General features: G+C 47.7%; 2 protein-coding genes across 2 annotated transcripts; both read left to right on the top strand.

The window, feature by feature from the left end:
- Positions 1–10,743: 10,743 nt before the first annotated feature.
- Positions 10,744–12,593, top strand: LOC120842434 (FLYWCH-type zinc finger-containing protein 1-like). Its single transcript, XM_040213558.1, has 4 exons — positions 10,744–10,833; positions 10,956–11,218; positions 11,424–11,780; positions 12,551–12,593. Exons 1-4 carry the CDS (start codon positions 10,744–10,746, stop codon positions 12,591–12,593), a joined length of 753 nt encoding a protein of 250 aa, XP_040069492.1.
- LOC115309039 lies at positions 12,409–13,114 on the top strand. The gene has a single exon (XM_029967181.4). It carries the CDS (start codon positions 12,608–12,610, stop codon positions 13,082–13,084), a length of 477 nt encoding a protein of 158 aa, XP_029823041.2. The 5' UTR covers positions 12,409–12,607; the 3' UTR covers positions 13,085–13,114.
- Positions 13,115–14,584: the final 1,470 nt, after the last annotated feature.

Below are 14,584 nucleotides of genomic sequence, written 5' to 3'. Positions count from 1 at the left end.
TCATAATGAGACAACAGCGGGAGTTGGCACGGGCACAAACGTATTGAATGAGACTTGCAAGAATCGAAAGTATGCGCGCGGGCGAGCTGGCTAGGAAACGTCATGATCTAAATCCGGAGACACAAATAAATAATGGGAAACGCGACACAAAATCGCAAGAGAGATATTGTGTCTCTTTGTCCGTTATTTTATTTCTATGTGTCTTGAGACAGTGTTTTTCCTCGAAGCGAGCGCGCGTGCAAACTGAATATCTTCCGATCCGCAAAGTTCCATGCACGACTGACCTTAGAAACGGCAATGCCCTGGCTGAAACCAAAGCAGTATTTCACCAGTGCGGCCTCCCGTCATTCCATAGCGTGCAATATAAATTACTTTATTGCGATAGTACGCTCGCTGTCATAATAAAATGTCCTACTATCAAAACCAAAGTATAAAAAGATTTTTAAGAAATTATAAAAAAAAAATGAAAGCCGCTTACAACTCCCTGTAACGCCGAATTGGAGCGCAGCTCTTGAGGAGGAGGAGGGAAGGGCACTGGGGGGGGGGTTAAACTAACCAGGGGGGGGGGTCACGTGACCCCCAATGCCGATGATGTCATCACTGACGTCACTGATGACGTCATCAGTGACGATGACGATGCGGGTACCGATGACGTCATTAGTGACGTCACTGATGACTTCACCAGTGATGATGACGATGACGATGCGATTGTCGGTGACGTCATCAGTGACGTCGCTGATGACGTCATCAGTGATGATGACGATGACGATGCCGATGGCGGTGACATCAGTGACGTCACTGATGACGTCATCAGTGATGATGACGATGACGATGACGATGCGGATGTCGGTAACGTCATCAGTGATGATGACGATGACGATGCGGATGCCGGTGACGTCATCAGTGATGATGACGATGACGATGTGGATGCCGGTGACGTCATCAGTGATGATGACGATGACGATGTGGATGCTGGTGACGTCATCAGTGATGATGACGATGACGATGTGGATGCCGGTGACGTCATCAGTGATGATGACGATGACGATGTGGATGCCGATGACGTCATCAGTGATGATGACGATGACAATATGGATGCCGGTGACGTCATCAGTGATGATGACGATGACGATGTGGATGCCGGTGACGTCATCAGTGATTATGACGATGACGATGTGGATGCCGGTGACGTCATCAGTGATGATGACGATGACGATGTGGATGCCGGTGACGTCATCAGTGATGATGACGATGACGATGTGGATGCCGGTGACGTCATCAGTGACGATGACGTCATCGGGGGGTCACGCGACATCGGCGGGGGTCACGTGACCTCGGGGGGTCACGTGACCTCGGGGGGTCACGTGACCTCAGGGGAGTCACGTTTCGGGGGGTCACGTGACCCCCCACGAGGTCACGTGACCCCGGTGGGGGGCTCGCGCGGTGCATTATGGGACATTTCCCATGATGCACCGCGCGGTTACGCCGACGGCGACGCCGCTCAAGCCGGAAACGGGCCCCTAAGAGCTGCGCTCTAAAAAAGCTATCGCGATATTCTGCAGTAGGTCAACAAACTGCCCATATAATAACAGAATAAAATTTGCTCGCCAACCTAAGAAAGCTCTACAGTATTTGTAAAATAAGCTACCACCCGTGTCTCGCTTATAATGGAGTGTATACAAATTATGTTCGACGAATTATCTGACTGTGAAGTGTTCTTTATTTGAGGAGTGAATTTTGACTAGGCTTTTTATTTACTCTAAGTTACACGCGACAAATAAATCATTTTTTTTTCTTCGTTTTTTTGTGTGTGTTTTTTTTTGTGTGTGGTGGGCGGTAGTGACCTTATATACACGCACACACGGTCCTGACGTCAGGCCTCTGCAATGACGTAGCTGTCAACAGGGCGCGTGCTCAGAGGCTCCACTTGACTCAAATCTGGTTCCTGCGCAGGCGCAGTGCCCCCACCTCGCGGGGGCTTGTCTGGAAACGGCCCATTGGCCTATAAGCACCGCAAAATCAATATAAAACGTATAATTTTAATAAGAAAGGGCAGAGTACGAGCAGGAAAAGAGAGGGGGGGGGGTCGCAATAGTGATGACGGAGTGACTTTTCTCGCAAGTTACACGTTTGAATGCTAATACTGGGTTTAGCGTGCGCGCCGCCTCATCCACTTTTGGTAAGAGTTTTCGTTTTACAGTAAGGATTTGTTCATGATGCTTGCGTCGAAAGAGCGCAGCCATGGAAGTTGAAAATGTTAGAGCAAGAGGTGGTAGAAAAAACAATTTGGGGTTTTTACGTGCTAAACCAACGACGGGCATCTGGCACGCCCCAGCGGAGGACTGAGGATTAATTTGGACCACCTGGGGATCCTTTGACGTGCAACCGAAAGCTCGGTTACACGGCGCCTCCTCGGCAATAAGCCTCCGTCAGATTGCGGGCACCTCGGCCGGGATTCGAACCCGCCACATAGGGATCCGTAGGCCAGCGCTCTCGCCTCGGAGCCACCGAGGCGGCTAAGAAAGGGTAGACAATAATTGACACGTTATAAGAACTCTTTTGTTCCGGTTTAATTTCAGGATCAAAAACGAGCTTTTTCTTTCCATCTCTTCGCAAAACTTGATGACGTAGCTGGGGGATCGCAGCACCCCCAGTGACAATATTTGAATGCGGCTGATAGATTGGACCCGAGCATTGCGTGAGCATTCGATTTGGACTTGTGATAATCGATAGCTCGAGGAGCGTTCAAGTAGTGGCCCGTGTCCAATCGCGGCAACGACGACAATAGGGAGTATTCACTGGCGGCCATAGCTGTGTGCGCGAATGCTGAGCGCGTGCTGATGGCAGCTTCCACAGTTCTTTTGCAACGTGCATTCCGCACCATCCAGAGTGCCGGTCTTAGCAGCCTATTGATGCGAGCTCGTTCTAAGCATGCGCTCTCAACAGCACCCACAAATATGGCGTCCAGTGAATACCCCCTATAGCCGAACCATAACAATGTCTGGAACTCGGCGCGTGTTCTGCGCTTTGCCAACCCCAGCGCGTTGCTATAATTAATATTGGCGGCATATGATATGCTCCAGATCACGTGGCCGCTTGTTCTTGCTACGAGTTGAGGGGGTGAATGCTGCTCGTTTTTCTTACACATTGGTCAGCGTCGTGGCCGAAACGGTGGCACGACTCACACTTGGGCACGCGGCAGTCACGGCGGATGTGGCCGGTCCGCTGGCAGCGCAGGCAGAGCGGCGCCCTGCCCGGCGCTACAACGAGCGCCAGCCCTCCGGTGATGCGGCAGGTCGTCCAGTGTAAGCCCAGGCTTGAGCCGAATGACAGCCGTTCGCGTCATCGACGCGCAGCCCGCAATGCCTTGCACCCGCCACTTCTCGGTTCCCTTCTTGATTACAGTGCCGTACGGTGCCAACGCCGCCTTCACCTCGTCATCAGGAACATGGTACAGCATCCAGTGAAGCTTGAGGCGGATGTCTCGGGTTCCCGGGTCGATGACGAGGCATCGCCGCCCCTTGACGACGAGGTCGCCGGCGGCAAGGGCCTTCCGCTTTCCCTCGGGTGACTTGAAAGTCACAGCCCTGATGTGATTCATCTGGTATGCCCCCAAAGCGGTGACTTCGGGGAGCATTTCCAGACGCTGCAGGGAGTCCCGGAAGTCCTCGACTCGGTACGGGCGGCCACGAACGCCAGCACGCAAAAATACGGTGTTTAACACCGCAGAACCAGTCGGCAGGGGTGGCAGAATAGTCGGGTAGTCAGTAGACGCTGCGTCTTCCCTGGCACCGCGGCCCGGCCGGGCCGCAAAAACCGCTCCGCTGGAGCTCATGATTCCTCGTCCGCACGCGCTGGTGTCCGAACCCATGTTTATGGCAAACATTATCTATCAACATAATGTTCCCTTGGCCGTATAACTCCCCTGCACAAACCGCAAAAGTGTAACTTTCACTGTTTTTTAAAAAAATCTGTAAAGCTTATGAAACAACCTGTACATATATATACAGGTATATATACAGGTAAGAAAATATGTATCTTTCTACGTCGAGAAACAAAAATGTTTACCTATTCCCACCTCAAGATCTGCGTAACGTGAAAGGAGCAGTCGGGAGCGCGTCGCTTCAACATGCACATCCATCCTTGCGCATGATGTCGTGCAGAGAAAGCGTGTTGCAGACCTAAGCTTGCGTGCCTTCACCTTTGGTATAGCACCGCACGCAACTTCTGGTGTAGAGTAGAGTGAGACGTAAATGAAACGTCTGCTAGCGGGGACCGCGCGCCACATCGAAGACTTCTCGCCCCTATTATTGGCGAATAGAACATTTACAAAGCACAGCTCAACTGACCAGAGTTCTCATTTCGAGAAGTGGATAAGCACAGATCAGAGAAACCGGAGATGGGGATGGGAAAATGTCATTTATCGCAAGTGTGTTTGACCGTCGTGAGAAAAAGAAACGAGATGGGACGCTTCTTTTGTAAGAGCATATGACGAAGACGAGGCATTGATAACAGGATGTATGCAAGAGGCTTCGTATCCGTAAATATCAGACGCGATAGCGCAGACGACGCACCTTCATAATCTCTTCGTATATATATGATAAAAAAAAAAGTTTTCCAACTGTTACTTGGCTGCGCTTTCCTGATATTTGCAATGTCGCGTGTATTTCTTGCGAGACGAAACATAAAGGACGCTAGGCGGAGCTCAAGTCGTCTGCTTCTTGCGCAGGCGGTTGCGGTGACGTCAGGGCGACGCCAAGTTCTGATTGGCTTGAATTGAAAGGATAGTGGGTAGACCTCAATGCTAGAGGCCTTGAGGTCTACCCACTATTTCTTTTCGAATCAACCAATAGGAGCTCGGCGTTCTGACATCATCGCAAAACCTGTACAAGAAGCAGACGAACTCGCGCTCCGCACATTGCGGCTTAAAACCGCCGTCGCTGTGCCCATATAGCCAACAAAAGACAGACAGTTCGCGGCAGACATGGCGACAGAATGTTCGAAGCCTGTTTCCTTTCTACTTATGTAGGTGCTTCGATCATGACTGCAGAGAGTTTTCGTGCGACCAATGTGAACGTCATACAAGAAAGTTACGTGCCTCCGACACGTTCTGCCGGTGATTCCACGTCAAAACGTGCAAACATTCGCCCGGGTCCTATTCTTTTATATTTATGTAATAAAAGCATACGTTAAAGCCCCGTTGTTGGGAGGAGCATTTAGCCATAGTCAAACGCAGCAGCTACTTTTCTTACGGGAGATTTAAAATTTCGAAGCTCGAGGCTTCCAGATTGCCATACCTTCGCTATGGTACTTTGCACAGCCGTCCATTTCACGCCGAAGCGTGTACGTAGAAATATTTTTTCTACATATTTTATGCAAAAATAATTTACGAAACACGTGAAATGAACGCGTTTTAGAGACACATTTGCAAATTAATTAGCAACGAACTACTTCATATAAGGCGACACAAAATGTATCAAAATGATAATCTTTAAACGCATATTAGGAATGTATAAGAATCATATTCTTAGTCATTATTGTAGTTTTGTTATTCATGCAGAAACGCCGCTCACTTCTCCAAATGCGGAAAAATTGCACGTCAATATTTTAAAAATAAAATACTTTTATATTTTTCTATCTCTCCTTAATCGTTGACGCTGACTTGAACAAACTTGTGATTGCAAAACGTTGAGTAACGTATGACCTCCTTAAAAGAAAAACAACAAACTTTTACACAGATTGAGCTAGCTTGCCTTCGTTGTAGGGGCTTTGCCGAACGGTGTAACCGTGCGTCACAACGAATGTTTAGAGGACGAAGAAAATCCACCGATTTCACTAAGCGTTCGGCGCATGCGTGACTCCACCATAACTTAAGTTCACGGGGAGCAGACGGCCCTACTTGCGAGGGCTCGTGTCGTCTTGTGCTCTTCACAGGCAGAGCTCCAGCGAGGTTGTCGCACGTGGAGAAAGACGAAAGTTTTCTCGATGCATTGCGGCTGCGGTGGCGTAATTAAATTGGCTGGTGAGATCGGTCTATTCTTAATCGCTTAAGGTTGTGCTCGGAAGGTACTGATATTTATTATCCTTAATGTCTGCTAGTTTTTTTTTTTTTTTTTTACATTTTTATTAAGAGTATGTAAATACTGGTTCGAATTCAGTATCACTGGGTCATTCATAACCTTCGCAGTGAAATAGACAGCCACGGCAACCGGTTATATAAACAGTGTTGAAGCTAGGGATGGCACTCCGCTATTAAATTCGATCCGGCATCTGAACACCTCTCAATTTTATTTTATTATAGAAAAAAAAAAAGAAAAGTATTTTATTTTTGGTGAGGCTGCTCTATCCGCAGACATCCACGCGTGGCAGGGAAGCCAGTTCTACGGCAACCCACATTGGAGTGGTGACGTTTCCGAACTACCCTTCGGTTCACCATAAGCCCGGACGCAGCCGACGACTAACTGTCGGGACCAATCCTATACAGCGTCACAAAGCGCACCAACATGCCGTTCGTCGTGTTTCCGCACGTGTTCTATCACCGCCGAACCAACGAGGGAAGAGTTTCTTCGTTGACGATCACGAAGAGGTCAACCTGCTGAACTGAACCAACCATGTACAGGAAAGGCCCAGTGACTCGAGCTTTTGACACTTCCTTATTGGTCCCTCTCAGCTCGTTGCGTGGGCTGCGCCTGGACTTAAAAATAAAACAAAGTATACAACAATGCAGTGTTTCCAAACAAGCTCGCTTTGCACACACCAGGTGTGTTGCACCGCTCGTGCGCAGAAACCAAACTCGGGAGGAGTGAAGCGTCTGCGCATGCGCAGCACCGACAGCAGACATCAGTGAATTGAGTTGGTCTATGCGGAGGGCAAGTCGTCTGCTTCCTGCGCAGTAGTGCGGTGACGTCAGAACGACGCCGAGCCCTTATTGGCTGATTGAGAAAAATAGTGGGTAGACCTCGAGGCATCCAGCATTGAGGTCTACCCACTATTTGTTTCAATCAGCCAATAGGAGCTCGGCGTCGTTCTGACGTCACCGCAGCTCGCGAAGAAGAAGCAGATGACTTGCTCTCCGTATAGCATAGGGGTTATTCGCTCGGCTCGAAGCGATGCAACACGGGATTAAAAAAAGCGTCTTTTGACTCCGATCGTTGTGGTGAAAGCCGCGATTCGAGGCAGGTGTTGTGTACGGTTAGCTGCGTTGTGTTGGGTTAGAAAACAATCTGCGGATAAGAACAGCTTACGTAAATAAACATTCGTTTCGTATCGAACGCCATGCGTGGTCAGCGGAAGGGAATGATAACAGATACGGGCCGGTCGTCGTGCTGAGCAGCTCCGGCGAATCCGCCCGAGTGACATCGATAGACGCCAAGTTTTCGGTGTTCCGAAGCGACCGGTATATATGGCAGATTAACCGTGCATTATTCTGATTTCTAGCCTTTGGCGTTGATAACTTACGAATTGGGCATCGAAGCAAACGGGCCAAGTCTAAATTTTTGGAGGTGTACACGCGTTCAAAATGAAAGAGCACTCTTGAGCTCGATTATTATACCCCAACGTTCAGTTCATTTCAGTCTATTACATTGAACTACTTCATCAACACTTACCGTTACTACAGGGTGGGCAATATCGCGATACAAATGTGTCCCGATAGTATTTCAGAAATACATTTTGTGCTTGCATAATTCTTTATTACGATGTTTAAGCCGTACTTCGTATTTCTGCACTTGAATGCATCGTTACAAATTTCGAGGGATTTGTTGCCTTCCAAACGGATGTTCAAGCGGGCTTTTTTCTTCTTATTTTTTCTCGAGAGGGAAGGAGGATGCTACGAAGGGAAAGATGAGACTTTGTAATTCTGCAAAGATAACGAATGCCTTCCAGGACTTGAGGTGGTCGAGTCGTAGACTCTGAGAGTTCAAGACGCTGCCGGTATTTCCAGCCACCCAAGCACCGTTGCCTTCCACCGTGACTTTGTAATAACACTACTCGCAGAGAAGCGCCCGGATCGAACGGGAGCATGTTGGCGTCCTCTAGAAAAACATTTGGATGACAGGAAACTGCTTTAAGCCACAGTCCTACTGCTCGTCCATCATACAAATGACGAGCTTTTCCCTGCAGACATGATCACAAAATTTTCTGCGCACACACTCAAAGCATGTTCCAAAGCTTCATACACGTGTGTGCTTCGAACACGCCTGCAGACAGCTGTTCTATATGACGAATGTGACAGGGATGTGACAAGAAAGAAACCAGCCTCAGACAGTGTCTGCGTACTGAATGGATAGATGTTAATGGCTATATTCTTTGTAATGGGGGGTAGCTTGCGCCACCTAGCCCAAGTCTGAAACTGAATTTTGAATGGTGCATTAGCAGTGTGTCGGCGGTTTTAGAGGTACACCTGATTTCGCCTCTGACAAAAAAAGAAACAATAAAAACGAGAAGTAAAAAAGAAAAAAAAGAAACGCGTTCCAGCCCGGTTTAAAATGGGGTCTAGGACATTTCGGTGTAGGACATTTCGGTGTAGGAACTTTCGGTGCGGACTTCTCGGTGTGCGGCCTTTTCGGTGCAAGACATTTCGGTGTAGGGACTTTTCGGTGCATGGACATTTCGGTGTATGGATATTTCGGTGCATGGTCGTTGAACACAAAAGGGACACCCAAGATTTGGTTTTCTCGCCCTTGTAGTATTTATCTTTCGCCCCCAAGTTGATACGAAAAAGTAATTCTTCCTCTGTTCAGCTTTGTTTCCTCGAACGCTACAGAGAACGCTTCGGCATTCATAAGAAACTTTTCCCTCCTTTTGGTTCATTCTTTGTAGTTGACAGAACAATGGACCTTTCTGCTTCTCTAACTTTTTGTGTTCTGAAGACAGCCATCTTTTTTTAGAAACGGGGATAAACGCTAGTCTTATCGCCTCCGACAAAGGTTGATAACCGTGCGCCTCTTTCGGGAAGCCGGGATCGGGGAACTTGTGACGAAAAGGGTCAACAATGCCAGAAACTTGCCTTACCTTAACCTTACACTTTGAGAACTCGATGTTATATGATAAGCATCTGATATTTGCGTGTCGCCTCGTCGTATACCAACCGGTGTTGGTTAAAACGAACAAGGAGGTGACTTTGTTGGTCTGATTCGCCTTTAGCGGAAAGATGAAACTTTATACGGGCTTCAGGACAAAGCCATGGACGAAGCTCAACACGATGCTTCGAAGAACGGGGCCGCCGCCAGGAGTAGTTATAGGTAGGACTCCGTGTTTTCGGATATATCCGAAAAACTCTGAAAAGCACTCGCCGGCTAAAATTTTCGTTGATTCGGGTTTATCTGAAAAACTCCAATATCGAAGTCAAAGCACAAAAAATATTAGTTCTAATATAAAACGGTACCAAGAGCGCTCACCAGTGCCCTTCCAAAACTTGTATAATTGCCAAAAGAGGCTCATCTCGTCAATATGCGTGCCATCAGCGACAATAGCTGACGAAATATGACGGCACCTATTACAGCAAGCTCTGAGATAGAGTTCCTAACAACCGTGATTGCACCAGCTGTAAAGTTCGTGCAATAAAAGTGAATTTCGTTGTCTTCATCCGTCGAAGTGTGAATAGCTTCTTTTTATTTTGTTCACCATTTTCGGAGATCTGGAAATTGACCAGAAATAAAATTCGATAAACTCGTAATTTCTGAGAATTCAGTATTTACCGAAAATAAACGCCGGTAAATGCCAGATTTTTTAGAAAAGAAAACACAAAAAAACCTCCAAATTTGACGAAAGCTAAACTCCGAAAGCATGGAATCCTAGTTATATGCTATAAGTAGTTTTTGGTCTAAACCGAAAAACACAAATAAGGGTATGCCGATTTCTTTTTTTTTTTTTTAAGATCACTATTTTAGAGCGGGAAGAGTAGGGGCAGGGGAGGGAGGAGGTAAGTCTACCCTTTGTTCGGCTGCTATGTTATGCCCCTGCGGTGTCCAACAATCAACCCAAGATAGCTTGTCCGGATATAGGCTTATCACTGGAATTGCCTTTTGTAAAGCCGTTCCATTCAACAAACCTTTTTTCTCTCCTAGAAGAATTATGAAGAAATTGACAATACGGACAAACAAGGCAGGAATTCGTTTTCTTTTGTTTCGCCTTCAGCGGGTGAGGTGCGAAAAGGGGGGCACCCCTGCATTTGGTCTTATGTCACCAGTTATTTCTGCCCTTTCCAGTTAATTTTTCGCATTCTGTCATAAAGGAAGGTAGAGTGCCTTCATGTGCGCTTCGCATAGAGTGATGCCAACTGCCTGTTTCCCTTTCCCACACTTTCTTCCACCGCCATTTTGTTCCTCTCATTGTTTCCCCGCGCGCCGGAAAGCGGCCTTTGTGTCCATCGGTAATCCCATCCGAGGGGGAATATGCTAATCCTCCCTCCGTGGGTTCCACAGCGCTGCTCCGAACTTTTGAGATAAGGTGCTTGTTTCCGGGAGGGTTATAAGCCCCACGGATTATCCCCGAGAAACAAAATGGCTGCTGGTTTGTCGGCGAGTGGTATTACAAAGGGTGGCATCACCCTAGCAAAGCGCACATTGAGGCTCCCTAAAGGAAGGAAGGTCCAGGAGAGGACATAACGCCGCAGATGTGAAGCGGAGGGAGGGGGGAGAACTTCCGGTTTTAGAGGACACGCCCCTATTGGTGACTCACTTGTGTGTCGCCTCGTCGTATGCCAACCAGTGTTGGTGCAAACTAACTCGTCACTTCCCTGAAATGGCTGTGTACTTGCGAAGTATCCGCGGTGGGCTGAAACTTCTGCACAAAGGCTTCGAGTATGACAAGGAACGTTGCTTCAAAGAAAAGGTGAGCCTTTCACTGAGTTTGCGATTCAAATGCGATCTTTTTTTAATAGTACGAAGATTGTTACGCCGACTCTTCCTGTCTTTAGCTAAGTTATAATTTATAAAAACGCCTATTCCTCGCAGACATACTGGCAATGTAGCCGGAAACTGGAGTGTAAAGCAAGGGCTCACACTATTGACGAAGAAGTTGTCAAGTTGATCAACGAACACAGCCATGCTCTCAGCCGACTGGACCAAGAGGCCAAGTTGGCGTACTCATCAATGAAGGAAAGAGCACGGACGACTGAGGAACCCAATCAAGCCATCGTCGGACGCCTGGTGGCCGAGATGACACCGGAAGCTTGCAGTTACTTACCGCCTCAGGACACTGTTAAGAGAACATTAAGGTAAGTGTTATACACGAATGTTACGAATTAACATCTTTGCTACCTTAGCAAAATATATGCCACCTCATATGCTATGGAGATGTCCAGTTTATCATCGGGCTAGCCTAAACATTTTTAAAATTGAAAATATAGTAAAATAATAATGAGTAACCGCCCTATAGTTGAAACGTGACAGCAATAATATTTCCAACTTTTTTGCATGCAGGAGGGCGCGGGCGATGGAGCAACGGCCGATGCCTCTCCCTTCACGCTTAGAAGACGTCGTCATCCCTGCGCAGTACGCGTCGAAGATTGACGGGTCCAGATTCCTGTTGCATGACTCCGGTGTGCAAGACCAGGACCGTTTCCTTATCTTCTGCAGCCCGCAGATGGTGGATGTTCTCCGAACATCTAAGAAGTGGTTCGCCGACGGGACGTTCAAGGTTGCGCCTGAGTTGTTTTACCAGGTTTACAGTCTACACTGCGAAGTGGGCGGCTCCATCCTGCCTGCGGCATACATTTTGCTAACGCGGAAAGACTGTGGGACGTACACGCGAGCCCTGAACACCCTTAAAGGAGCGATGCAACAATTTTTGTACTTTGCGCAAATACCGCTTAAAACGGATCCCCAACGTTAATGACCTATGAAACACGCGTTCGTTTTTCACCCCACGCAATAGAAGTCCCAGAAAAAAATTAAAGAAAAACGAGCAGCGTTCACCCCCTCAACTCGCAGCGAGAACAAGCGGCCACGTGATCTGGAGCCGATTCTATGCCGCCAGTGTTGATCATAGCCACGCGCTAGGGTTGGCAAAGCGGAGGACACGCGCTGAGTTCCAGACATTGTTATGGCTCGGCTGTGGTCGTCGTTGTAGCGATTGGACACGGGTCACAACCCGAATGCTTCTCGAGCTAGCAATTATCACGAGCCCAAGTCGAGTGCTCACGCAATGCTCGGGTCCAATCTATGAACCGCATTCAAATATCGTCACTTGGGTGTACTGCGATCCCCGAGTTACGTCATCAAATTTTGCAAAGGAGAGATTGAATGAAAATGATCGCTTTTGTCCTTGAAATTACACCGCAACAAAGGAGTTTCTTGGCCAGTGGCGTTGCGTGTGAGTATCCTTGAGTCCCAGGTGTGCCAGTAAGCTCGTGTCAAGTGAAAAACATTCCAATTGAATATCGTTGCACCGCTCCTTTAACGCCGAGTGTGGGGGAGATTGCGAGCCAAGGACCGTCACAGTGGATTACGAACTGGCGGCTATCAACGCTTTCAGGGCGGTCTTCCCAAGCGCCGACGTGCGCGGGTGTTTTTTTCACCTGTCGCAATGTGTCTACCGCAGACTTCAGTCGGAAGGACTACAGGAGCTGTATGCTTTTGACCCCGACATAAACCTGGAAGCTCGCATGATCCCAGCTCTTGCAATTGTGCCCCAGGACGACGTGGAGGGGGCATTCACCGAGCTTGCGTCCAGCATCCGCGCAGAACTTCTCCCGGTGGTCGACTACTTCGAGGATGTGTTTATTGGGCGGCTAACGGCACGGGGCAGAAGAGATGCGCAGTTTCCAATTAAGCTATGGAACCACCACGACACCGTTCTCCAGGGCGGCTCCAAGACCACGAACTCAGTGGAAGCCTGGCACCGGAGCTTCCAAGCTCATGTTCAGTGCTCGCACCCAACTCTCTGGAGATTCTTGGAGGTGCTACAACGAGAAGACGCCCTGCAACTTCACCGGCTTGGAAGACTCGAGATGGGCCAGCGCTTCAAGCAGGCCTCGAAATACGCGAAGGCTGCAGAACGGTTAAAGACACTTGCTAGAGAATACGACGCTAGTGATGTGCGACGCTTCCTTAGGGGAGTTGCCCGCAACGTGTCGTTCTAGGTCCCGGGCCATGTGCCTTTTGTAAATAAAAGTGGTCCACATTACATTTTGTGTACTATTTTGCTTCTGAATGCATTTGGCTTCGGACTTTTGCTTGATAATGAAACCCACGACTAACCTATGATGTGTATCTTTACCTGTTTCTATAGTATTCAGAAGGCCTATAATCTCGAGCTACTTTCCAGAAAGAGCATTCCATCAGGAATAAAGTCAGACAAGCGAATAAGTTTGTGTTTAGCTATACACCTGCTAGCTAGGAAAATATCCTCGTAGTGTGAAAGAGGAAAGTAATTTAACTTGTTTAAGGTATGTATGTCTTAATAACGAGCAGAATCAACCGTGTTTGAATTGGGACAAGCTTTATGTCTTAATGAATACAACTGTTATATTTTATGCGTGAACATAAAATGTCCGAATAACTGCAAGTAAGTTCAACTTCCCGAACTTCAAATTTACACCGAAATTTCCGTGCACCGAAGCGACCGTACACCGAAAAGTCCGTACACCGAAATATCCGTGCACCGAAATTTTCGTGCACCGAAATGTCCGCACCGAAACGTCCTACACCGAAATGTCCTACACCGAAATGTCCGGATCCCGTTTAAAATGTATTCTTTAAGCCACTGAAGACCCGCTTGCTTCCCTTACTGCACAAACGTCAACGTTTAAATTCAGGGGTATACAGCCTGAATTTCAACGTTGTCATTTTTGCGTCAACGTCGAAGTTCACAGCACTGCTAACAATCCGCACACTTAACAATCCGCACACTTAAAAAAAAGGACGGTTTGTCTTTAAAGGTTTTTTTTGACGCCCCAAAACCTTTTTCAGCTCGTGAAGAACGGTTTCGCCTCAAGCACTATCGCCCCCAGGCGCACTAGAAAGGCAACTGGGCAATAAAAAAACATTTTCGCAACGAAAAAATGTTTAAAAGTATTTGTTATAGGTTTTTCACGAAGAACTCTTTTAAGGGAGGCGCTTAAACGCACTTTTATGGCGCATTCACACTGGAAGCGGATCCGCGTTCGCAAAGCGGTTGCGAACGCGGATCCGCTTCCAGTGTGAATGCGCCATTAGGGTGGAAATTATGGTCAAGCCGAAGAATCCTAAGAGTTCCAGATTTATTATTTTTTTTTTAGATTGTAGTACTTGCTGTATACAGTGATCGCCACTTGCATGTTGGTTTTGAAAACGATTTCGTACAATTGTTTATTAAAGCAAAAGGTTTTATTTCAACCAAAATTTGCCTGTGCGGTTTATAGACACGGTACACGGTTTTGATTCTTCACCAGCGGGAGCACGTGTACGGGTATGAGAACGTGCGTACTTAATGTTTTTTTTTTTATGTCTGCTATGTTTTTCCCAACGTATGCAGCTGCCTGATCGACTCCATCTTATGCTGATAGGGCGAAACGCGAGATTACATATCAGGGGCCTACTATTACGACCAGACATATTATGGGCTTGTTGCGGAAAAGGTAATGGGCCCAGCCTGCCAACAA

This window comes from Ixodes scapularis, unplaced genomic scaffold (genome assembly GCF_016920785.2).
Source record: "Ixodes scapularis isolate PalLabHiFi unplaced genomic scaffold, ASM1692078v2 PGA_scaffold0__279_contigs__length_252992795, whole genome shotgun sequence".
NCBI classification, from domain to species: domain Eukaryota; kingdom Metazoa; phylum Arthropoda; class Arachnida; order Ixodida; family Ixodidae; genus Ixodes; species Ixodes scapularis.
Note: the sequence above shows the minus strand (reverse complement) of the source record. Positions and strands in the feature narration are given on the sequence as shown.